The 24,274-nt window shown below is 61.5% G+C and overlaps 1 protein-coding gene across 4 annotated transcripts in view; it reads left to right on the top strand.

Annotated features, from left to right (window-relative positions):
- The window catches only part of CSNK1G2 (casein kinase 1 gamma 2), a 37,376-nt gene extending 15,541 nt beyond the window's left edge, over positions 1-21,835 (top strand). For all 4 annotated transcript variants that reach the window (XM_082780288.1, XM_082780286.1, XM_082780285.1 and 1 more), the window contains exons 2-12: positions 8,547-9,041; positions 14,377-14,417; positions 14,960-15,029; positions 15,455-15,603; positions 15,971-16,205; positions 16,427-16,512; positions 16,902-16,986; positions 17,086-17,234; positions 17,554-17,637; positions 20,745-20,851; positions 21,303-21,835. In XM_082780288.1, the coding sequence (XP_082636414.1) occupies positions 8,855-9,041; positions 14,377-14,417; positions 14,960-15,029; positions 15,455-15,603; positions 15,971-16,205; positions 16,427-16,512; positions 16,902-16,986; positions 17,086-17,234; positions 17,554-17,637; positions 20,745-20,851; positions 21,303-21,357 (1,248 nt within the window). In that variant the 5' untranslated portion in view covers positions 8,547-8,854 and the 3' untranslated portion in view covers positions 21,358-21,835. The remainder of the gene's footprint in view (positions 1-8,546; positions 9,042-14,376; positions 14,418-14,959; positions 15,030-15,454; positions 15,604-15,970; positions 16,206-16,426; positions 16,513-16,901; positions 16,987-17,085; positions 17,235-17,553; positions 17,638-20,744; positions 20,852-21,302) is intronic.
- Positions 21,836-24,274: the final 2,439 nt, after the last annotated feature.

Raw genomic sequence — 24,274 nt, 5'->3', positions numbered from 1 at the left:
ATTTTCATGGCTTGGATGTTTCTGGGATGTGGTTGAGAGCCACAAAGGGTTGCAGGGGGGGGGTATGGCAATAGAGCCCCGCGTGATAAATGCTTTAATCTCTAACACAAGCTCAAAGCATTCCTCCTTGGTATTTTTTTTATTATTGGTATTATTTATTCTGGGTTATACTCCATAGCTGGAGGTGCTGGTCACTTGCTCTGCTGGTGGTTTTTTTCTGGAGCTGCCGCAAGTGCCCGGTGCTGCGGGGCTGAGCGCGTGCGGGTGGAGCCCTGTGTCCTCCCGCGGACACACCATGTCCTCACAGGGAGCTGGGAAGCCAGGAAGGGAGGGGAGGTTTGGAACGAGGATGCTCGGATCATGTTGGATTAAAAGCTTTGCTTCTACAGTTCAGGCTTTTTTTTTTTTTTTTTTTTTTTCCCTTAAGACTAGAAGAAATTCTGGTAGAAACATTAGCCTTGGCTTTATTCCTTTTTTTTTTTTTTTTTTCTTGTCAAGAAACAACCTGGATGAAGGGGGATTAAAAAAAAAAAAAAAAAGGTTTTGGATAAAATTCCCTTGCAAATGTCCTCGCTATACAAACATGGTGGGGCCAAAAGGGAAACCACGCTGTGCCAGCGGGCTGTGGGGGACCAGCCGTGGCTGATCGGTGTCAAGAGGGGACCGGAGCTGGGACCGGTGCTTGGGGCGCTCCCGGCGCAGTGACCGCGGTGTTGGGGCTGTGCCTGCCGGGCAGTGGGTGACGCGGTCCCGCAGCAGCCTGCAGATGTGGAGCGGTGTCGGTGTTTGTGCCCCCAGGGATGGAACCACCTGCGAGGAAGCTGTCCGAAGGCCGGCTGCGGGCCTTCAGCTCCGGGCTGCTCACGGGCACGGGCTGGCCGCTGACCTGGCAGCTACTGCAGCGGCTTTCGTGGCACGGTGCTGCTGGCCCAGGCGGGAGGTCTTCAGCCAGTTCTGGGGCTGTTCCCTGAAGGATGCTCTGAAGCAGGGGGAGGGAGAAAGTTGCTGAGGTCTCAGCGCTGCTCAAAAGTTGAGAAAGAGCCAAGCGTCTCCCCAGGGAGCTGGAATGGCCAAAGCAGATGCGGGGGATGGTTATCCCAGCGTAACGGCTGGGATGTGGAGGGGCCGGGAAGCCGGAGCTGCGATCCCTGACATCCCAGCCCTGAGCCGGAGCTGCCAGGCTGCCCCATCTCCTGAAACACACTGCACTACGCCCGGCTTCCCTGACGGCTCTGCGTCGGCAGTGAAGTAATGAAGTATTTAACAAGAGCTTCCTGTTGTGCTGACACCACCGTGAACGCACAGAGGAGGAAACGGAGTAAACAGCGCTGCGCTGGTCCCGCCTGGCTGTGAGCGGGGAGAAGCCTCGGCAATTGCAAGGAGGCCCCAAGGCTCTCTGCTTAACCTGACCCCGCTGGGGCTGGGGGTGACGTTCTTGTGGCTGCAGAAACCACAAAGTGTCTCGCCTTGCTGGGAAAGCAGCTGCTTTCAGGACTTCCTGATTTTCAGGGATTCCCCCCCAAAAAGCCCTCCGCAGGGGCTGTCACCACGCGGCAGCCCTCCGGCACCGCTGGGCTGGCCCCGCTCTCCTGGGCAAGGTGCTCGCGCCTCGTGCTGGGTGCCCCGAGTTCCTCTCTCAAAGCTCCGCTCTTGCCTTGAGGAAGAAGGAGGAAATTGGGCCAGAGCACTCTGCTGCCGAGTGGGTTTGTTTGAGTTGACCGGAGCAGGAGCTGGTGGAGATGTGGCATGGAGCAGCTCGCGGTGCCGCGCCATCCCCCTGGCTCCTCAGCCCACGTCGGAGCCTTCCCCAGAATGAGGAATGGGGACGGGTTTTCTCCCAGCTGCAAACTTCCCCTCTTCCTCGTGGGGAAGCAGCAGATGACAGCCCACGCTGTGGACCCACGTCTGCGCCGATCGCGCTCCTGCAGTGGGAAGGAGCGAGGCGCTGTGCGGCCCAGGGCTGCAGGAAGCTCAGCGGGTCCCTCGGGAGCATCGCTGAGCCTGGCAGCACAAGGCGGGGAGAGGAGCCTGCGCTTCCAGCTTACGACTTTCCTGTTGCCCAAGCCAAAGGTCAGCGTGAACTGCCCGAGTCCAAGTCTTGGAAGGACTCTTCACATAACAAAAGAACCTCCTACCAATTGTCTTGTTTCCTCGAAAATCCACTCGGCGCCCATCAGCGTGAAGCCTTTGCGTTGTGGGGAGCTTGGCAGCACGCGACGCAGCGCGGTGCCACCCCGAGGCCAGGGCAGGAGCCTGCTCCTTGTGCCCCGTGCGCGGGCAGCAGCGCTTGGAGCCGTGCTGTGTGGGGCCATCCCACTGCTGTGCGGGCAGCGTGAAGGGAAGGCAAGCGAGCGGGGTCCGCTGGCACCATGGGGATGGTTGGGGAAGAGGGGGGGTCTTAAACCCACGTGGTGAAGTTGATGCCGAAGCTGTGGGAGCGCTCCCGTCCTGCCGTGAAGGTGCCCGTGCGTGTTCCTGACCGTCAGCTCACTAACGGGGCTGGGTCTGTACGCAGGCAGGCTCCTGCCGTCGCTCTGGGTGTGCCAAGCACCTTGGCTGTCCTGCAGGATGTGTTGGCGTTGGGCTCGGACAACCTTGGATTACCTGTTGAATTCTCAGGGTATGAGAAGTGGGTTTTGCACCTTAAACTCCGCTGGATTTCCCTCTTGTGGCAGCTGTACTTTTTCCCTCTTGTGGCAGCTGTTTTTCTTGGAGCCCTGAGTACTGAAGTGAGGAGCTGTGGCCCAGAGGGTGACTTCCTCGCATCAGCCCTGGGGAGTGAGCACAGGGCGCTGCAGACCCAGCAGGAAGGATTTGGGACTTCAGAAGGTTTTCCTTTCCTCTTGGTCCAGGGCTGGGGTTCACAGAAGGTAGCTTTGTGGCCAGCTCCCACCCTCTGAAGTAGCTGGCGTGGTCTGCCTGCAAGCTGCAGCCTCGTTCCTCCAGCACCTGGTGCCCTCTGTGCTCCTTGCCCCCATCAGCGCGTGGTGCTTGTGGCCGTGTGTCGAGCCTGCATCTCAGGAGGGCCTTTCGTACCACTGCAGTTCCCAGCACTAGGTTGGGAACCTTTTTTTTTGCCCCTTTTCAGCTTCTGTTTTCATCCTGCAGCTCCGTGCACTCCCGGATGAGTTCTCCCCGTGAGTGCAGAGACCTGCCCTTGCTGTGGGTGCCCTCGCTGGCCTGATGGGGAGATGGAGAGGTCGCAGCTCAATGTTTGGACGTTGCCATCACCCTCTTGCTGTTTATGTCCCTCTCTTTGCTGCTTGAGTTTAAACTTCTTAATTTTATGAGCACGCTTGGCTCCATTTGCAGCACCGAGGGCCTTTCCTGCTTTCTCAGACCCAGGAGATTCCCCAGCTGCTGTCCCCAGCATTTAGTGAATTGGCCTCGTCTCCAGCCGGGGGCTTCCTACCCTCTGCCCTGCCACCGGCAGCGCTGCTTCCCTCAGGGGCAGCTGGAGAGCAGCGTCCCTGTGCTGAGAAGTGGCTGGCAGAGGGAATGAGCTCGCGGGGTGGTTTTGTGCTGGCGCTGGACTGCAACCCAAGCGGCAGCCGACGCCAAAGAACAGAGCTGCTGTGCAGGTGACAGCATGTCCTGGGGAAGCTCCGCAGGCCTTCCAGCTGCAGGTAGGTCACCGAAATGTGGTCTCGGGAGCCACTTTCCCTGGCCCCAGCCGTGCAGTATCCCCACAGCACGCGACTGCGAGCCTCTGCAACTCTCGCCCCCTTCCGCTTGCCCTCTGTTTATTTTTGGCAGGGTGCAATTTCAGCTGACCGCACGGCTTTTCAGATTGCCAGGGGGCCCCAGCGAAGGAGCAGCGGGGGCTGGCAGTGCCGCCGTCGTGCCTGGAGGCTGGGTCTTGGTGCTCGCTCTGCTGACTGCTCCAAAGCTGGAGGTGTCCGGCAGCACGGGTGCCTCACGGCTCGCTGTGCTTCTGGGTTGCTTCTGCTCAGAGCTGCCCCCAGTCCCTCTCTCACCTCCGCCTCTGTCCTGCCCACTCACTGCGGGCTCCTGGGGGACAGATCGAGCTCTGGGGAAAACTGGTGGGGCTTTTTGAGAGCTCCGGGAAACCTCCCTGTCGTGGTACAGCTCTTCCCCGTTCCGTCATGACTGGGGTTGGCTGCCGGTGCCAAAGACTGGAACACATTTTAACTACAAACCTTTCCAGACATCATCTGGGACCGTCTGCAGCTTATTTTAAACGCTCTGGATCTTCCTTTGTTTTAAGACTTTTGATCTCCTTGTAAGCTAAGACTTCATCTGCTTCTTAAACTTTTAAGATTTATTGGGTTTTGGTTTCAGCTGTGTAAGGCCACCGGTTGCTTCTTGGTCTGGATTTCTATATTGGAGCCAGCTGATGGGTTGTCCTTTGGGACATCAGGGTATTTGTGATTATTTTTAGCTTTTAATTGGCAGGGATCTGCGCTTTGAGCTGCGCAGTGTCAAGGGCTTTTCTTCCTTGTGCTCTCAAGAAGCTTTTCTCTCCCTTTCATCTGGAGGCAGCTGTGTTTCTCTGCCGCTCGCAAGGCGCAGAGTGCATGGGGAGACCGGCTCTGAGCCACGGTCCTGAGGACTTGCAGGGACCGGGGCTCGTCTTGGCCGGGTCTTGGTAGCGAGGTGGCAGCGCCGCAGCGAGCGCCCAGCGGGACGTGGCCGGGCCGGGCCGCCCGTGCTGTGCCCCGAGGAGAGCTGCGGGCTCACTTGGGGTGACCTTGGGCATCGCTTCCCTGCGCTGGGCCGCTATTTTTTCCCCTCCTCTTCCCCTCTTTTGTCTTGCCCTGCTTAATTGTAACCTCTTTGGGCCAGGAGCTCTGTGTGTATAAAGGGCCCAGAACAATATGCCCCAGATGTTATTGTACAAACCCTTCCTCATCAGCCACGAGGTTTCACAGGAAAGAAATTTTAAAAAAGACTTTTTCCAGCGTTTTCGTCTTGCATATGTGGTTGGGAGCCTCACTCTGAGTCCTGGGTCTCAGAGACAAGGGATAGCACTGGAACTGCAGGGGGTTGTTTTGGTTTTTCTCTATGGAAGAAAAGAACCCCCCAGCCTCTTTTTCTCACCCTCGTGACTGCAGGGAATAGCTTGTAAATGTGACTGGGGCAGACCTGGCAAGCTGAAATCTTATGGCAAGTAAAAGAGACCCCAATACTTAAACAAAAGACCACCAACCCCTTCTCTGCCTTTCCGATGATCTCTGGGTGTTGTTTTGCCCCCTTTATGGTACTTTCAGTGTTTCTGCGGTTCTGCTTTGGGGAGGTGCTCAACTCACTTGCACTTGTCTGCAGCTTGTTTCAGTTTCAGGTTCCCTGGGTTGGAGCACTTTACATTGCAAACACTGCAGGGGAGTGCTTATTTGTTTTAAGACCACAGCTTGCTTTGGAATTTCTCCCATCAAACTTTAGGACTTTTTTTTTTTTTTTTTTTTTACTCCCCCCCGCCCCCCCCAAGAAAGAAAGAAGTTTTCTTAGTCTCATCTTGCATCAGATTTGACACCAGGCCAACAAATGCAGCCTGGAAGGTGCTTCTCTGAGGCTTCTTGTCTGAGTGAGACCTGGGTGAGGATTCGTGGTGGAAATGCAAAAATGCCTGTTGGTTTTACCAGGACATGTTTTCCCCGTGACGCAGCTGCCCCTGGGGGACAGCGTGGGGCAGATCCCGATCCCCGTTTCTCGTCCGGAGGTGGCTGTGCCGGACCAGTGCAGGTTTGGCTCTCTCAGGTCCAGCGGGGCTGTTTGCTCCAAAGCAACCGGAGTCCTGGGATTTTACCAAATGTTTCTAATTAGGTTGTTCTCAATTCGAAGAGCCAGAGCTGGCTGTACGGCACACAGTGGAAAGCCTGACCAGTCGCTGAAACCACGCAGAGAGGTGGGTCCTGCTTTCATGCCGAGGTGCGGGGAGGCCTCGCCTCTCCTTGGCGCTTCTCAGAGGCAAAAATAGCTTCCCAATGCGGGGAGAAGCTGCTGGCCCTGTCCTCGCTCACACGTCCGCCCTGCTTTGGGAACGGGGGGGATCAGAGCATGGCAACCTGCTGGCACAGCGGGCCCCACAGCCCGAAATTGAGGCTCAGAGCTGGGCTCTTCTTGGAGGCTGCTCCCGGGGCCACAGTCGCGCTGTGCTGCTGCGGATGTTTGCCTCGGCCGGGGGAGGCAGCGCAGTTTCCACAAGTGCTCACAGGAAGCAGTATTTATTAAGGCTCGAAATGTATTTTTTCCCTTCTGTTAGGGCCCTGTCTCGCTCCATTGTCTGGAATTCCCATGCAAAGACTGGCCCATAACGCAAAAAAAAAAAAAAAATAAAAAATCCTGAAAGCGGGGGCTGGAGCTCCCAGGGCTCTGGCTGTCGGCTGCCTGACTCTGTGCAAACAGTCTGGGCATGAAATCCCCCAGGACTGAGCATAAAGGTCTGATTCAAACTGAGAACGGTGTGCGAAGCAGCTCGGCTCGCACGTTGCCGTCTGCCTCCCCTTTGCCAGGGCTGGGGGCTCCCGAAACGCCCTGCGGAGGAATCGGCTCCCTGGGGCCTGGTAGAGGTGGGAGACGGGCGGCAGGGCCGTGCCGTGCGCCGAACCGGGGCGGAAATTATCAGGGGAGCGAAGAATGAGCAGGATATCACGTGCCGGCCGTGTGCGCGCGGGGCTGGGGGAGAACAAAGCGCGGGGAAGCCCTGCTCCGCCGCCGCCCCCACCCCGCTTCCTGCCCGCATGGGGACGGAGCTGCTGGGGCAGGGAGCGTGGGGGCAGGAGGCAGCCCCCAGCTGCCTGCCAGGGCTCGGGGGGCTGCTGGGCTCTGCCTGCCTCAGTTTCCCCAGCCTGAGAGGCGCCGGGTGCCAGGGCACGGTGTGGCAGGGCTGTCTTTGCCTGTTGTAGGGTGTTCCTGTGGCAGTTGTGGGGTGGATGAAGCCTTGGGCATGCCTGCAGTCTGCGGCTGACGGAGGTGTTTGAGGGAAGGTCTGAGAGGCGTGGGGAGAAGAGTGCTGGCACCGGACAGTGGGGCCTGGGCTGGCCGGGTGCCTGCTGTCGGTCTCCAGGCAGAGCCGGGGCGCACTGGAGGACTCAGCCCAGAGGTCAGAGCCTGCAGGGAAGGAGGGGGCTCCCAGCCCATGAGGAAGCCTGGCTGCCCCATGGGTGCCACGCACCCGCAGCAGCCCCTGAGGCTCAGCGTGGGCCGGGGGCTGAGCACGGGGCAGTCCCGGGGCTCCACCACCGCTGCCCCTCGCACACCAGGTCCTGCCCCTCGCTGAGCTCAGGCTTGCCTCCCTTCTTTCTCTTTTCCTCCATTCCTTTTAGACCCTGCCCCGCTTCCCCCTGTGCACCCTTTTAGCACAAGAACCCCCTTTTTAAAAAAATTATTATTATTAATAGCTATTGAGAGCCAATAAAAAGCTTTATGGGCTTTGGCCGAGCCTCAGGGCTTGCAGTGTGCTCATTTCCTGCAGTCGGAGCGCTGAGGGGTGTGGGTTTGCTTGTTTAACCCTAGGTAATAGGGCCGCGGCCGTCGGTGGTGGCAACTGGAGCTGGAGAGGAGCAGGGGAAGGGGGGGGGGGCTGCCTCCCAGCGGGGCCTGGGAACAAAAGCCGGGGTGATTAGCACTGGTGGGGAGCGGGCTGTGCATGCGCGTGGCCGTCTGTCCGGCCGGCTCTCACGTGGCTTCCCGGCGTGCTCTCGGTCCTGCCTGGCCCTCTGCACGCTCAGCCCCGTGTTGAACAGCCGGGCTGCCCCGTGCCGCCGGGAGGGAACGCTGCAGCTCAGGGCGGGCAGGGAGCACCGCTGCGCTCGGAGCTGAGCGGGGGGAGTTGTTGTCCCACCCCCCAAAAGGGGAGCAAGGGGGCGGTTTGGCTGTGAAGCTGGGCTGCCGCAGGTCAGCAGCACGGCAGGGCTGTGCCGAACCCATGGCCAGGTAGGCACGGGGCAAGGAGCTGGCCCAAGGGCTGAGCCCTGCCGTCCCTCAGCGGGGCTCCCTGCGGGTGCTGCACAAGCTCTGGTTTCGTGCTCTGGCTTCCTCTGCCCCGTGGTTTCCTCGCCCTCCGTGCCAGAGACCGAGCAGGGGGTGGCTGCGATCCTTCAGAATCGCGGTCTGACGGCTCTGCCTCCTGGGTGGCATCACCCTGCTTGGAGCAGGACCTGGCTTCGTGTCCCACCTGGGCAGGGCGACAGCACGGTGTGCACGTGTGCCCGGCCCTCAGTTGCTCTCAGTGGGGGTAACGGGGCCCGGCTGCAGCTGGCCTCGGGGCTGCTGTGCCCAGAGAAAGCCCGTCCTCACCGCCAGCAGCCTGCCCCCTGGGGACGTCGTTCTCCCAAAGGAACTCTTCTGGCTCCGACTCACTGTTTTGCCTCCTGCCGTGGCCAGGCTTTATTCATTTATGGCAGCATTTTCACAGCTGGACCTGCTGTGCTGCTCCTGTTCCCCCAGCCCTCCATTGCCATGCCCTTTGTCATCGCTAGTGGGCCGTGCTCTGTGGGAGATGGGAGCCATCGTGGCGCTGGGGCTCCCTCTTGGCAGCTCCCTCCCCATCACCTCGTGCTCATTTTCTCCCTCTCTTTCCGCAGCTCGCCGAGCGAGGAGCCGCGCCGGGAGGACCATCTCCGCAGGATGTTCTCTCCACCAAAGAGCTCCCTGTAACTGGCGACGATGACAATCCCGGCGGGACCTCGGAAAGCACTAACGTTTCCGTAGCCCAGCACCCGTGGGTGGCCGCTTCTCCCTCCTTCTCCACGCCCCTCCCTCCCATCGCACCGGGATGGTGTATTAACCAAGGAGAGCCCCGCTTCTTTTCTCCTCGCCCCTCAACTTTCGGCAGCTCTGGGATTTGTATGGCAGCAGCGTAACCGTGGAGAGGCCGGGGTATCACAAACTTATGGATTTTGATAAGAGAGGAGGGAAAGGGGAGCTGGAGGAAGGTAAAAGGATGTCCAAGACGGGTGGAGGAAGGAGCAGTCATGGAAGCCGGAGTGCTGGAACCAACTCGGGAGTCTTAATGGTGGGTCCCAACTTCCGCGTCGGCAAGAAGATTGGATGCGGCAATTTTGGGGAGCTCCGTCTAGGTGAGAAGGGCTTCTTCTGTCCTTGCTATGCCTGCTTGTGCCGTGATCGCTGCGTCGTCCTCCTGCAGCAGGAGGAGCTGGTGTGGGCACTAAGGATGCTGACCAGCCACGCGGGTGCGGAGGCATCGTGTGCTGGGGTAACTCACGCTCCTGTCGCGGGGCTTTCTTTCCCTCGGCACCTCCCCGCTGTGCTTCATCTCCCAAACCCCCTCTCAGAGCTGACGGACCGATTGCAGAGATGTTTCTGTCTCTTTCCCATACCTGTTGCTCTGGGGGTTCCTCATGGATTGCGCTAAAGCTCAGTCCTGGTGGTCCTGGTGCAGGATCCCTCAGAGGATGACGCGTGCCGAGGTGCCGCTGTGCTCCCAGAGCTCCCCATGCTGCCCTCCTGCTGTGCCCCGTGCCTCGGGAGGTCTGCGTGGCGCTGGGCTGCTGGGGAAGGGGCAGCGTGTTGTTCTGGGGAAGTTCCCTGGTTGGTAAAACCGGCTCATTTCACATACCCTCCTGAAACTTTATGGAGGGGAGAGAAAAAGGGCTGAACAAAACCCCAGAATTCTCGCGGTCACTTTCAATTCTGAACCACATTTATCAGGAAAGATTCAAAAGCAAACTCTTCCTCGGAGCGGGGTAAGGGGGGGGGGTTGTTCTTTCCCAAGGAGGCAAAGTGCCCCAGGAGGTTTTCAGCAGGCTTTTAACTCCCCGGTGAGCATTGGGCAGCCAGGAGAGGCCGGGCAGGGCCGTGGTGCAGGCTGGCTGCCTCCAGGAATGCGCGTTGGATGCGTCGGCAGAGCCGGTGCCAGGGAGGGCGTCAGCCTTGGCTGCGCTGCGAGCGCTTTGGGAAAAGGGCTGTGCCGGAGGGAGCTGGCAGAGAGCCGCTCCCCGGAGAGGCTGGGGCTTCGTGCCGCCGTGGGGCTCGTTGCTGCGCCGTGTTCCAACCAGCGCCTTGTCGAGCCAAGTTCCGAGCAAAGCCTGCAGTCGGCGGGGTCTTGGTGGGCCCTTGGGGTTTGAAAGGAGCAGAGGTGGAGGCTGCCCTGAGCCGCCGGCAGCCCTGGCCCTGTTTCCCCACCTCGGCGAGCCAGCCCTGCGTGCGGGGAGGTAACGGTAGCTTGGTGTCAGCTCTTCCCAGCCCCACAGACTGCCTGCTGCCAGCCTCAACCATCCTGCCCCCGACCTCCCCGCTGGGATCACTGCTAAATTGCAGGACCCGTGGCTGAGGGTCCGTCCCTGGCAGCGGGCAGAGCTCTGCTCCTTCCTGCCTGTTCCAGGGGAGGGAGGCTCCCGGCAGCGTTGGGGTTTGGGCCCAGCAGCTGCTCCTTTCACCCATGCCTGGGACCGGGTGCCCTCGGAGCCTGTGCCACCCCTTCCAGCCCTGCACATCCTCCAAGGTCCTGCTCTTGTGCCCTGCTTTATTTTGGGCTTTTCCCCAAACTCTTGTAGTTGGAGGGGAACTGTGCAGAAAGCCAAAACAGCTGGGGCTGATCCTGCTGCTCAGCACGAAGGCCTGATTTGACCAGGCTCCTTGTGTTCTGGGTATGGCACCAGGGCAGTGCAGGGCAGCTTCTGGGCCTTCTGTGCACTTTTCCTACCCCGTCCCACCCCACAGAGCCTACCCCTAATGCCGTCATGGGCTGAGCACAAGACCTCACTGCAGCAGCATGAGCCACAGCTACGTGGCTCTTCTAAAATCGCATCGCTCTTCCTTAGGTGTGCCTCTGAGCTGCCTCAGGGCCCGGGAATGCCCTTGAGACCTGACATTAAGTAGGGATTCCTCAAGAGGAGCTGCAGGGGTCAGGAGGGATCCCTCTGTGCCGTGGTGGTGGAAGCAGGGATGCTCCCTGGCATGCTGGGCACCCAGGTTTCCCCTGGGAAGGAAGCGTTCAGTCCTCAAAGCAGGCAGGTTGTGGAGGCCAAAGTGTAACTCAGCGCTTCAAAAAAAAAAAAATTCTTTGTGCTTTTTCCTTTAAAAAAAAAAAAAAAAAAAAGCCCAGAGATCTTGCAGAAACACGTTTGGAGGCAACTCCTCCATTCCCAGCAGCGGGGGATGGAGAGGGATGAAGTTGTCCTTGAGCAGGTGCCGCGTTGCCCGACTCCACTGCGCCGGGAGGCAGGCGCCGCTCAGCCCCTGGCTGGGGACACATGTCCTCCGAGGTTTGGAGGTGTGCAAACTCAGGGGCCGTTTGTTAAACATAATTAATAAAAATAAACTTTTATTGGAGGTGTGGGGCGCTTGCGGGCAGCCAGAAGGGGAAGGACTTGGCCAGGGCTTCCTGGCTGCCAGAGCTGTGCGTGGATCCCCCCTCGGTGTCCGCGCTGCCCTTGGCATCCTGCTCACTGCGCCAGGCCGTGGCTGGGTGTAACAGTGCTGCTGGAGGAAAAACACTCCAGAAAGGTCTGAGGTTGGAGCCTGGAGCACCTGGGTGCTGTGCAAGTGCCGGACTGCCCCAGAGCTGCCTCGGAGGCAGGAGCAGCCGTTTGTCCGTGCTGCCTTGGGGAGGTGGGATGAGGATCTGGGGATCCGGCAGGAGCTGCTGCTTTTGGTCTTCTTACACTCAACTTGTGGACGTTCGTTGTTTGTGGGGTTTTGTGCTTGCCCCTCTTCACCACCCCAGAGTGGAAATATGGCAGCTGTCTTCCTTCGAAGTTAGAAGATGGAAGTTAACTTCTCTTTAAAAATTAAAACAGCATCGGGGAGGGAGAGGAAGACAGCAGTGGGTCCTTGTGCAGCGTACGAGCCAGCAGCAGGTTGCTGGGGACGTGTCCCTGCCCAGGGAGCGCGTGAGCTGCTGGGGACGTTCCCAAGCCTGAGCTGTGGCTTTCACCCACGGCCTGCAGGCTCCTGCTTGCCCACGGGCTGCTGCTGGGGGCACAGATGGTAACCTAAGAAAATCCAGGCAGTGGTCAGCGCGCTGCACTGAACGCTGCTCCGGCTTCGGCTCTGTGGAGATGTCCTCACCCACTCGCCCATCGTGAAGGGCTCAGAGCAGCCTCAGCTGGGTGCCACAACGGGTCCGAGCTGCAGCGCTGCCAGGCAGCTCCTGGGCAGCTGCGGGAGAGGAGAGGAAAGGAAAAGAAAGAAAAGGAAAGCCCCCGGCCTGCTGCTGGGCAGCCGCTGGCCTCCCTCGCGGACAGCTCACGCTGGTTTTTCCCCTTGGTCTTTCACAGCCTCCTGCAGAGGAAGGTCAAACTCTAAAATAACCTTTTTTTTTTTTTTTTTTTTTTCTTCCTTCCCTCTGATCTATTAAAAAGCACCACTCCGAGGAGCTGTCGTTGCCTGTGCCGAGGCAGCTCGTGGCCACTGCTGGGAGCTTCTGTGCCATGGGGCTGCCTCGCACGGGGGCCACAGGAGCCCAACGAGCCCCGGCGGTGCCATTGTGCTGCTGCTGAGGGCAGGAGCTCGGTCTGGGGGCACGGCGCGGAGCCCAGCCCCTCTCTGGGCCGTGATGTGCAGGAGCAGGTGCCTGATCCCACCGCTGCCAAATCTGCCCTCGGGAGGGGGGCATGGGAGTGTTAAGAGAAAGCCAGGGCTGGCTTTTAAATGTGACGCGGCTCAGCCAGGCCCCCCTGGCTGCCCCCAGCCCCGCGGCGTGGCGGTGATCTGACGGGCAGCCCCGTGCAGGTGCTCGCAGCCCCATTTGGAGGCGCCGCCAGCGCTGAGCAGGGCAAAGGCCTCTGCAAGGGCAAATATTTGCTTGCTGCCTCCCGGCCTGACACTTTTTTTTTTTTCTTATTCCCCCCCTTCCAAGCCCCCTTTGGTTCTGTGAGGCCAGCGGTGCTGCCTGCTCACGGGGCAGCCCCAGGACGCAGCAATTTTGGGGCATCCAAGCTGCCAGTGCTTTTCCCTGCTCCTCATTCCTAGCAGCTTTGTCCCAGCCCTCTGAGCACCACAGGAGGAGACAAACCACGGGGGTATGAAATGATTTGGGGGCATCAAGTGATTTGGACTCGTTTCTCGGCCAGCTCCCTTACAGGCCGGTTTTAGTGTCCCACCAGCAGCAGGGCTGCAGCTCTCCTGCCGTGTATTTGTTGATTTTTTTGCCCTATTAAGACCCAGCCCAGCCTCAGGGAAAACCCTGCCATGGTTTTAGGGCTGCATGTTACTGCCCTGAAGGCAGCAGTGAGTTTTTGGACCTAGCAGCAAGGCTCTGTGGCTAGGGCACGCGGGGGCCCAACACCATCCTGCCTCCCCCCGTCCTAGCGGGAGCCGCTCTGTTAATGCCTCCCATTCATCCCTCCTCCCGTAATCCTGCCGCTGACTCTGGCGCTCAGCAGCTGGCTCTGATGTCACCCGGCGAGGATTTATTGCTGCTTCAGGTGGAGAGCAGCAGTCGGAGCAGATGAAATCTTATGCCAGGAGGAGCCTGTGCCCTGAGCAAATTGCTGCGAGGAAATCCGAGGAGACAGAGGCAGCTCCGAGCCTCAGCGGGGCGGCTGCTGGCCCTTGTGCTGTGGGAAGGGGCTGCCTGCATGGCCCTGGTGGCCCGGAGAGCTCTGGCAGCAGGGGCTCTGAGCCATTTGCAAACCTCTCACCTTTTTCTTTGTGGACCTCGGGCAGAGGTGGTGCTGACGCTCCCCAGGTGCAGCACCTTCCTCCTGCCCTCCTGGCCGTGGCGCAGACACCGTAGCTGAACCTTTCTGTAGCTGGGGGCGTGAAAACCCTGCAGTGAAGGTGCTGAGCTCTGTAGGAAGCCATCAGCGGGGCTTTGGGGCAGTGGGGGAGCTCTTCCAACTCTCCTGGGCCCCCAAAGGCATTCCAGCCCTCCCACAGCACCTCGGTGCCTTCAGCTCCTCGCACAGCGCGGGGCCGTGCGGGGCTGCTCCCAGCCGGGGCACCTGAGGGCCTAAATCCTCCCTGCTGCTGGGCTCAGTGCCGTTCCTCAGCTCCTCCCAGCCCCGCTGCCTCGCCTCCATCTAACGGTGGGACCCAAGGGGGGAGGCTGGGTGCTGGGCCTCGGTCCTGCAGCCACGCTGCCCCTGCAGCCCCGGGGGCCTCCCCTTCCTCCCGGCCCCGTCCCGGAGCAGGGCGGCTGCAGCAGCCCCCCGGGGAGGAACGGCCGGCGCAGGGAAGCTGCCCCCTCCCAGCGAGCTTGGCAGCGGCCCCCAGCAGCCGGGGGAGGAATGCGGGTGCCCCATCTGGGGGTAATTAGCAGGCGTGTTGCAACGCAGCGCAGTGGGCTCCGGCTCCTGCTCACGCCTCGAGGCCTGGTTCTGGGTTTGGGAGCTGCCGAACCTGTTGGGGATGTTGTGCAGTCCCTTGGGGACTGCAGCGGGCGTGGGGGGGGGCGTAATGCAAAGGCTCGCTCACTTCCAATGCCTTTTGTTCTGTCTTTCCCTGCAGGAAAGAACCTCTACACCAACGAATACGTAGCTATCAAATTGGTGAGTCTTTTTGTGGTCCGAGGTGGTGGGGGGGAACGTTTGGGCAGCCTCAGAGGGCAATTGTTCGCCCTGCCCAGCCTGTTAAAGTGGGTCGGGACAGGCTGCGTAGGGGAGCTGCGCTTGCTGCTAGGAATTGAGGGCATGCAGGCAGCCAGCGTCACTCCAGGTGGGGTGATGCAGCCCTGGGGAGAACAGCTGGGGCTTTGCTTCACCAGGAGCTGGCTGTGGCCTGCTGTCAGCACCCCTTCAGCTGGTACCAGCGCAGAGAGCTCCTGGAGAGTGTGGTGCCGCCAACACCAGCTCTGTGAACGCCTCCCCCGGCCCCTGGCTCTCTCTGGAGGGGTCGGATCAGGCTCCCGCGTGGGCTGGTTTCCTCTCCCCATCCCCTGCCTCTTTGTCTTCATTTTGCACTGTTGTTTCTCACCCCTGAATGCTGCCAGCCCCAGCTGCTGCCAACCTGTGAAGGAGGGGTCTGCCAGCCAGACCTCCTGAGCATCCCGCTCTGTGCCACAGCCTCACCTCTTCTCCTTCTCTCCTCCAAGGAACCCATAAAGTCCCGGGCCCCCCAGCTGCACCTGGAGTATCGGTTCTACAAGCAGCTTGGCAATGCAGGTACGGGGCCGGGGCTGAGCTGCTGCGGGCAGCCAGTGTCTGGGCGATGGGGCCGGGGCAGGGAGAGACTTCTCTAGAGGTGGCTGCACCTTCTGCAGCTTCGCTCCCCAGCCCGAGCCACTCCGTCCATCTGCTCAGCTGGGAGAGGCTGTCCTTACACAGCCACATCTGATCTTTGATCCCTTTTTATTTAGTTCTTATCCCCCACTTCCCCTGCAGCTGTCAGGGGTGCAGATGGAGCTGTCTCCCTCGCCCTTCTGCCAGGAGCAGAGCTGGGCTGCCTGCAGCCTGGGGTGAGGGCGTTGCGGTGACCCCCCACCAGCAGCCCCCGTGCTGGCTGCGGGAGCGGCGTGGCCGTGGCATCGTGGCCGCGTGCTGCTCGGCCCCGCCGCAACCGCTGACAGCCCCCGCTCTGTCTCTTGCAGAAGGAATTCCTCAGGTTTACTACTTTGGCCCCTGCGGGAAGTACAACGCCATGGTGTTGGAGCTGCTCGGCCCCAGCCTGGAAGATCTCTTTGATCTGTGTGATCGGACCTTCACGCTCAAGACCGTCCTGATGATCGCGATCCAGCTGGTGAGCACCGCACCTCCCCGGGGGGCTGCGTGGGGCCCCCAGCGCCAGGCGGGCCTCTCCTCATCCCTCGTGCTCTCCCTGATACAGGAGGGACGAGGCACGGGGCCGTTCCCTGTGCCCAGCAGGGTGGGTCGTGCCGGGTGGCCCTGGCTGAGCTGTGCTCTGCCTCGCCCTGCTCCAGGCACGGCCAGGTGTCTGTGACTGTCAGAGGTGCGGTTGGACCTCTGTGTGAGGGGAGCCGGGCTGCTGGCTGGGTCGAGGCAGTCTGAGCAGAATAGGGCCCGAGGGAGGAGGGCACGGGGCGCTGTGTCCGTGGCTGCGGTTGGCGCGTCTCCACCGCGGTGCTGACCTCCCCTCCTGCCCCCAGATCACGCGGATGGAGTACGTCCACACCAAAAGCCTGATCTACAGAGACGTCAAGCCAGAGAACTTCCTGGTGGGGCGGCCGGGCAGCAAGCGGCAGCACACCATCCACATCATCGATTTTGGCCTGGCCAAAGAGTATATAGACCCCGAGACCAAAAAACACATCCCCTACCGAGAGCACAAGAGCCTGACGGGGACAGCACGCTACATGAGCATCAACACCCACCTGGGGAAAGGTGCGTGTGCGCCGTGCCGCCAGCCCTGCCTTGGCCAAAAGGGGGAGGGAAGGGGGCTGCGGGGCACGAGCTCCCCCCTGCTGGTGGTGGGGCTGGGGACAAACAGCCTCTGCTGCAGCCTGGGGGGTTGGCAGGGGACGTGGGGTGCTGTGGGAGCTGGTGGGGACAGGGAAGGGGGCTGTGGTGGGAATGTGCTTATGACTGCTTCTTGCCCCGCTCAGAACAAAGCCGCAGGGACGACTTGGAAGCGTTAGGACACATGTTTATGTACTTCCTCCGCGGGAGCCTTCCTTGGCAAGGCCTCAAGGTAATCGCCAGCTCCTGCTGTCCCCACGCGTGGCTGCCACATGGCTCTGGCTCTGCCCCGGGCAGCAGCCAGGAATGGGGGAAGAAAGCTTTGGCCCCTGGGGTCGACGCCTCGGTGGAGTCCAGGGCTGTTGCTCTGAGCTCTGTGCCTGACCCTGGCTGTGCTGAGTGTCTGCAGGGGCCCCCTCTTGGTGCCCCCCCTCTGTGGATATCCCAGCCACCGTCCCAGTGGCTGTCTGGGTGCTGCGCTCACCCCCAGCCTGCCCCGGGCAGGTTCCCAGCAGTGAGCTCTCACTGCCACCGGGGCCAGGGGCACCAAGACCCCGCTGCCTGTCTGACAGCGCCCAGTGCCTCCCCCTCTCCTCCTCACCTGCTCCTTGTCTCTGCCAGGCCGACACGCTAAAGGAGAGGTATCAGAAGATCGGCGACACCAAAAGAGCCACTCCAGTGGAGGTGCTCTGTGAGAACTTCCCAGGTGAGGGCTCTGCGTGGCCTGTCCTTGTCCCCAGCCTGGCCCCTTGCTGGCCTGGCACCTTGTCCCCCTGCCCCAACTGAGCCCGCTCTGTCCCCGCAGAGGAGATGGCCACGTACTTGCGTTACGTGCGGCGACTGGATTTCTTCGAGAAGCCCGACTATGACTACCTGCGGAAGCTCTTCACAGACTTGTTCGAGAGGAACGGTTACGTGTTCGACTACGAATACGACTGGGCAGGGAAACCGCTGGTGAGTGGGGAGGGAGCCGGGGATGGTGCGGGGCGCTCGTGTGAAGGAGGGCCCCAAATCCAGCTCCGAGCTGGGGAATCGGAGCTGTCACACGGGAGCTGGAGGCTCCTGGAGCTAAGGGGAACCCAGTGGCCGAGCTGGTGACTCGATTTCTGCCACGGGCACCCTCCGTGGGCTCAGTGCAGCCACACACCGGGCGGGGAGGTGAAGGGGCTGGGGTCTGGCCCCGATTCCGAGCTGCTCTGTACGTTTGGAGCAGGCGGTGGTGGGTGGCGGGAGGGCCTCTGGGGCGCAGCTGACGTTGTGCTTGTGTTCCCAGCCCACCCCCATCGGCACGATGCACAGCGAGGTGCAGGTGCAGCCCCCGAACAGAGACAAAGCACAGCCACACACCAAACACCAGGTGAGCAGCAGCACGGCCCCGGCCGGGGCACAGCACCGAGGTCACGCGTGACTTGGGCTTCTGATCCATGCAGCGCCCATCAGGGGCTCTTCATGGAGGAGGGACAACGGCGTCCTTTTTCCCTGTGCTGGCTGTTGGAGGGTTTCCTCCCTGTGGGTCTGGGCTTGAGGCTTGTGGAGGACCCTGGGCTGTGTCTCCGGGTCCAGGTGGCTGGCAGAAGCCGGGGGGAAGCAGCTGCAGGAGGCTGGAGCACAGCTGGGAAATGCCAGGGCTGGGCTCCAGCTCCCGCTCCAGCTCCAGCTCCAGCTCCAGCTCCAGCGGGGCTTAGCACTGCTGGGTGTGAGCACGGGACACGCCGAGCCACCGTGGTGCTAAGGGCGATGCCCCCGGGTGCTGCATCCCCCCGGGGCAACGCGCTGCTCTGTTTGCTGTGCCACTTCTCTTCACCACTGGGACAGAGACACGGGACGAGGGAGGGGTGTTCTGGGAGGCTGTGTGGGGCGGCTCAGCAGCGTGTGGCCCCACACCGGGCACGTGGGGCCAAGCTGGGGGCAGCGCAGGGCAGAGCGATGGGCCGAGCTGCCAGCCATACTCTGGTGCCGTGGCTGTGCAGGGAGCATGGTCTGGGGACTGCTGCCAGCAAGAGCAAACCTCACACGTTTCCCCAAGCTGTCCTGTACGGACCCTGGTCTTCTTGGTTTGAGCATCCAAGGGGAGCAGGTGGGCTGGAGCCGAGCACGCAGCGCCCGTCCTCCTGCAGCCACGCGTCAGCCCCGGGTGGCCGGTGACTGGGCAGCGTCCCTAGGGAGGTGCAGCGTCTCCAGAGCGCATCTGGCTCCTTCCTGGGAACTTGCCCCCAGTGAGCTCTGCCCTCTGCCTCCAGCACCTGAGAAGTGCCGTGCTTGACTTCTCTCCTCGAGGGCTGTGGGGAAACCAGAGCACAAAACTCCCACAGCACTGAAGCAGTTTGGGACCTGGGGATCCGATGACCCCCAGCAGTCATGCTGAGGGTTTGGCAGCGCGGTGCTGCATCGCTGGGGGAGCCCTTGAGGCACGGCGCAGCTCGGTTCCTCGTGCTGTCACCACAAGGAGCTGCACCCGCCTCGGCAGAGTGGCTGCCAGCCCCACGCAGGGCGGCTGAGCTCCGTGGGGCGGGGTGGCCCCAGCTGCCAAATGCGGAGGGAAGAGCCCAGTTCTTTGTGGGGGCTGTGGTGTGAGCGTGGCAGGGAGGTGCAGAGCCCCCCGTGTCCCAGCAGCGGTTTCAGGGAGGAGCCACCGGGACAGCGCAGGGCGAGCGCCCTCCGCAACCACAAACTTGAGCTGCTCCGGTCATGGTTTTGCTTTTGCATGTCTTATTTTCTCGACTCCTTTTGCCACTCTTCTCCCCGCCCTTTCCCTCCACCTCTTCCCTTCTCTCCCCCATTCTTCTTCCTCTTTTCTTTTCTTTTGTTTCTTTTCATTCTGTTCCTCCTGCCTGGCGCGAGCAGCCGCCCGAGGGGACGGAGTTGTGGGATCCTCAGGCCGGTGGGCAGCCTGCCGAGGAGCCTTTGGGAGCTCACCTGGCAGCCGGCAGGCTCGGGGGGTCCGTCCAGGTACACGCAACCACGCGCCAAGGGCATGGGCGGGCTTGGGGGAAAGCAGAGCCAACCCACGCCAGGCCCCAGGGTGCCTGCCGGCCGTGCCAGGCAGCAGCCCCGGGGCTGCGCACGCTGGGCTCTTGGCCAGGCTGCGACACGCCGGCACAGGGCTGTCCCCGTGTGATGCCCGGGGCCCTGCTCCCGGCTCGCAGCCGAGGCTGGCGCTGCTTCCCGGGGCTGCCGCTGGGACTCGGAGGGCAGCTGGAGACGGGCACAGCGCCGGCTCTGCTCCGTGTCTGTGCTGGACACGGCCGTACCCCCGGTGGGGACTTCCCTTCGCCTCCATCGCTCGAATGGAGCGGCGGCTTTGAGCCCGGCTTCTCCTCCCTTTCCCTGGGCAGCCCTCAGCCTCGGCTCCCCGCCTTGGTCCCGTCCCTGCGCCACCAGCCCCCTGCTCGCCGCCTCCTGCCCCTGCCTCGGGCTGGCCGGCTCCAGTCTGCGCGGTTTGGGGGGGGGACACCTGCACCAGGGGCCCCTCAGCCCCCCCCCCAGCCAGGCCTGTGCTGCTTACTCCGTCTCTGCTGCCGTCCCCACCGCCGCTGCTCGTTCCTGCTGCTCCGTGACGGATCTCCACAGCCGCTGGGTCCTGGGCTTTCGCTCAGCTCCCATCGTGAGGGCCAGGGCAGGCCGTGGGGACAGCTCAGCCTGCCCCGCTCCTCCAGCGTCCCCTCCCTGCCCCTGCGGCTGCTCCCTGCTCCTGCTCTGCCGGCCTCCCTCCCATCTGCGCCCGCGCCCGGTGCTGCAGGGGGTGCTGGTGGCTCACGGGTCCCCAGGCTGGTTTCAGGGGGCTGTCGCTTGAAGGAGCCCCGCTGGCTGGGCACGGTGGCTGTCGGCCGGCAGCTCTGTGAGCCGGCGAAGGGCCAAACGTCCTCATGGGACAAACAGCTTGGCGATGCCTGCGCATCCCCCAGGGTACTCCTGGCTTTGCGGGAGCAGCAGAGGGGTTTTCAGGCAAGTCCCCATTGCCTGTGCCAACCCCATCCCTGCCTCGGTGACCGGGTTTTCCTCTCGGCCCTGCTGCCTGTGAGCGGGCAGGGGCCCTGGGTGCTGGCAGGAGCCTGTGGGATGGGTGCTGGGCTCGGCCCCACAGGGCCCAGCAGTGCCAAGGCTTGGGGTCCAACGACGAGAGCTGTGTCTGGGTGCTTGGCTTGGCAGAAGGATGACGTGGGGCAGCGAGCAGCGTCACGGGGCCGCCAGCAACCCCTGTCCTGTGGGGGTGTGCAGGGGACCCGGGGTCATTGCAATCGGCTGTGCTCAGCACCGAGGCGGAGCAGTGCTGGCTGGGCGAGGGCACCGTCCTCCTGCCCCGTGTGGGGATGCTGGTGCTCTTGGCTCTTGCAGGGCAGGGCTGGGGTGGGGGGGACAGGGGGGCTGTGCCACCACCTGGGGCTGCCACGGGGCTGGGGACGAGGCTGAGGACCAGCCGGTGCCCCGCAGGATGCCCCCGCACTGACACTGGCTTCCCCACAGGTGATGAGCTCCACCAACGGAGAGCTGAACACAGATGACCCGACTGCAGGACATTCGAACGCCCCCATCACAGCCCCCACCGAGGTGGAGGTGACAGACGATACAAAGTAAGGATGCGTCCCGGCCCTGTCCCCTGGGGCTGGTCAGGGCTGTGGTGCCTTGCCTTGCCCCCCTGGGGGAGGAGCAGCCCAGCAAACATCTGCAGCTCCTCACGGGGACCCAACGAGTGGCGTCCCTGCAGGGCCACCACCCCCAGCTCCTTCCCAAACCCGGCACAGTGCCCGCACACACAGCTGGGGCCGGTCCCTCTCGGGGAGCCCCTGGCTCCAGCGGGCGGTGTTTGCCGTGGCTGTCATTGCGTGCCAGGGCCAGTGCCACCACGGTGAGCATCACTTGCTGTGACCATCGCTGCGCTCTGCACCCGACCCAGGCCATGTGCTGGGGCAATTCTGCCCCGGGTGGGGCCCTCCAGGCTGCCAAAGGCTTTGTGTCCCCTGATCCCCTGGGGGTGCTGATCCCATCTGGGCCCGGGCACTGACTGGTCCCCTCTGTCCCCAGGTGCTGCTGTTTCTTCAAGAGAAGGAAGAGGAAAACCACCAAGCGTCGCAAGTGAGCTGCCGGGGCCGGGTGGAGCGGCGTGCGCGAGGGCTCCTCTCCCTCTGGCCGTGGCTGGATCTTGACCCGTGGAGCCGGCGGCGGCGGCCCCTCGGTTTGGACGGGGCAGGGGCCGAGCCAGCTGGCCTCCCCCGGCGCCCCACGCGCAGGCAGGGAGCGGGGCCTCCCCAAACTGCTTGTCCTTTCCTCCGCCACTCGCCCAGTGCGTGGCCGTTTACTCGAACCAAGCCCGACTTCGCTGAAGTTCCTGCGTCCGTCTAAAAGAAAAAAAGAAAAAAGAAACGGAAACAAATCCACAGCGTCACTTGCTTCTGAGTCTATACCTAGTTTGAAACGGGGATCAACTCTACAGACTCTAAAACGTCGCTGTCTTAGAAGAAGCAGAAGACAATTTCGAGAGCAGTGGGCTAAGGAGGAATTTTTTTTTTCTGTTGCTTCTTTGTCTCTTAAGTTAATTTAAAGTGAGTCTCGGTGCAGAGTGCTGAGTTGTCAGTCTTTGACCGTCATCTTCAGTGTTACCGAATTCTGCTCTTTCGTTAGGGCCCCTTGCCCCTGTCCCCCGTTAGGTTTCCCCTCCCCTTTCGTTAATGCCTGTGGTGACGAGCGCTGTGGTCTCTGGTACGGCGAGAAGTGCTGGGTGCGTGCGGGGCGGGGAGGGGGGAAAAATGCGTTTACACTTCTTTTTACGATGCACTTTTGCTAGCAATACAAGTGATGTTTGGTCTTGCCATGAACAGCCAGTGACTCCCAGGGGCAGGGGGCACTGGGACAGGACCGAGCCGGTGTCAGGCAGCACCAGAGGGACCCGTGAGAGCACATTTCAGAGCTTGGAAGGAAAAGCATCTCCTCTCTGACGCTGTGATGTCTTAGGGCTGGATTTGTTTCCACAGCAGCTTTAGGTCTGTCAGGCAGCACAGGGCAGGTCCTGTGGCAGCGTTTTATTGGCCTTGATTTTACAGCCCCCGTGCCGTGTGTCCGAGCCCCTCGGGGTGACGGCAGGCACAGGGTAAGGGCGCAGGGCCTCATGCCAAGGTGGGCAGGGAGGCACTTGGTGACGGTGACTGGATGGCAAAGGGCACCGGGACGGCCAGCGCTGCCACAGCCACCGTCCCGGCAGCCTCTGCCCGCTCCCCGCTGCCTCCCACAGGGGGGCCGGGTCCGATTCTGCCAGGGGAGTGGGGGGTAACGAGGGAGGGAGGGAGGGGACCGGGTTTTTTTTAGCCATCGTCTCACTCACACACGCAGACCCCCAGACACCCTGTTCCTCACCACCCCAGGGCCACTGCAGCTTTCCCACGTGACTGACCCCGCGCTGTTGTGTGTATTGATCACCACACATTGGAGGGGGGGAGGGAGGGGCACGCTTATCTTTACCAAAACCCTGTTGTTCTACCCCGAGAGCGGGGCTGAGGCTGTGCTGAGGCTTCTGGGGAGGGTGGGGGTGGGGGAAAATGGGAACATCTGTGGCTGCTTTGAAGCATTTGTCCAAACCGAGCATCTCGGGAGGGAGGGGAGGCCCCAAATAGCACGAGGGGCTGCACCAGCCCACGGCGGTGCTCACCCTTCCTGCCCCAGCACCCATCAGGTACCTGCGGCCCCAAGGGAGGGCGCAGCACCACAGCCCCGCTTCTGCCTGAATTCAGGATTGAACCCAGCTTTGGCTTCTGGGCTGCAGCAGCCAGGGCAGCCCCAGCTGCTGCCGCATCCCCTGGCTGCGGTGGGGAACGATGTGCGGTGTTTGCCCTCACCTCCCCACCAAGGCAAAGAAACAAAACAAAACAAAACAAAAAAATCGCCTTAAATCTTCACTGGAAGCGGACCCTTCTCAGAGCATCGGCTCAGACAAACCCAAGCAGAGGCTGAAGAGGAGCCGCGGAGGGGCAGGGACACAGCCAAGGGTGTTTGCCTGACTCCAGCTGCTCACCCGCTGCCGCCAGCAGCTGCGAGGGGGGGGGCCAGGGCTGCAGCCCCCAGGACTCCCTGTCCTTCCAGCACGGAGTCCAAATACTGAGATTGTACGTGAGGGCGTTTGTTCCATTGCAAGTTTAGTTACTGCTTTAAAACAAAGTGTACAGAAATGGCATTTAAATTTCTCTGATGCTTCTTTGAAGCCATAGAACTTAGGGGCTTTTGTTTTTTTTTTTTTTTTAATAAAAAATATAAAATAAAAATAATAATAAAAAAAAATCTTTAAAACCCTCCACCTTTGTCTGTGTGTCAATGCATGACCCCAAGGGTGGGACAGAGATCTGCAGCCCCTTCTCCTCTGCGGCTCAACCAGCAGCGTTTGCCCCATGCAGGAGCTGCCACGGCCCCTTTGTGGGCTGGTGCCTCAGCCCCCAATATTCAGGTGCCTTTCCTGCTGCTAAACACTGCTGAGCTGCAGCCGCAGCCCCTTGGTTCTTTTTCATGTGAGCAGCAGGACCAAAGGCACGGGGGGGTGCTCAGGGGAGCAGCAGTGACGTGATGGCTCCAGACAGGTCCCTGCTCAGCCCAGCTCTCCCCCAGGGTCCCCAGGGGTGGTTTCGGGCTGAGGCTGGAAGTCAATAGACACAGCTACCCCAGGACAGAGCTGTAGCTCAAGAAAGAAAAAGAGCAGGAAAGAAAAAAGCAGAAAATAGCAGGAAAAGCCAGGATGGGGCCTTGTGCCTCCTCAAGGGTGGTGCTGCTTCAGTTGCAGGGTGGGAAGAGGCCAGGGTCCAGGCTGAGGGTTCCTGTGGGAGAGCAGCAGTGAGAGGTCTTGTGATTCTGGTTCATCCATCCCAACAAAGATGGGTTTGCCTGCACCATGCTCCGCCCAGGGCTGCAGCCTGGCTCAGGGCAGCCCCATTGCAGGGCATCACCAGCAGCAGGCTTTGGCACAGCCCCGAGGCGCTGAGCAAGGCGCAGCCGCTGCCTGCCCATAGCTCTCTTCA

The sequence above is a fragment of the Aythya marila genome (assembly GCF_965140915.1).
Source record: "Aythya marila genome assembly, chromosome: 27".
NCBI lineage: Eukaryota > Metazoa > Chordata > Aves > Anseriformes > Anatidae > Aythya > Aythya marila.
Note: the sequence above shows the minus strand (reverse complement) of the source record. Positions and strands in the feature narration are given on the sequence as shown.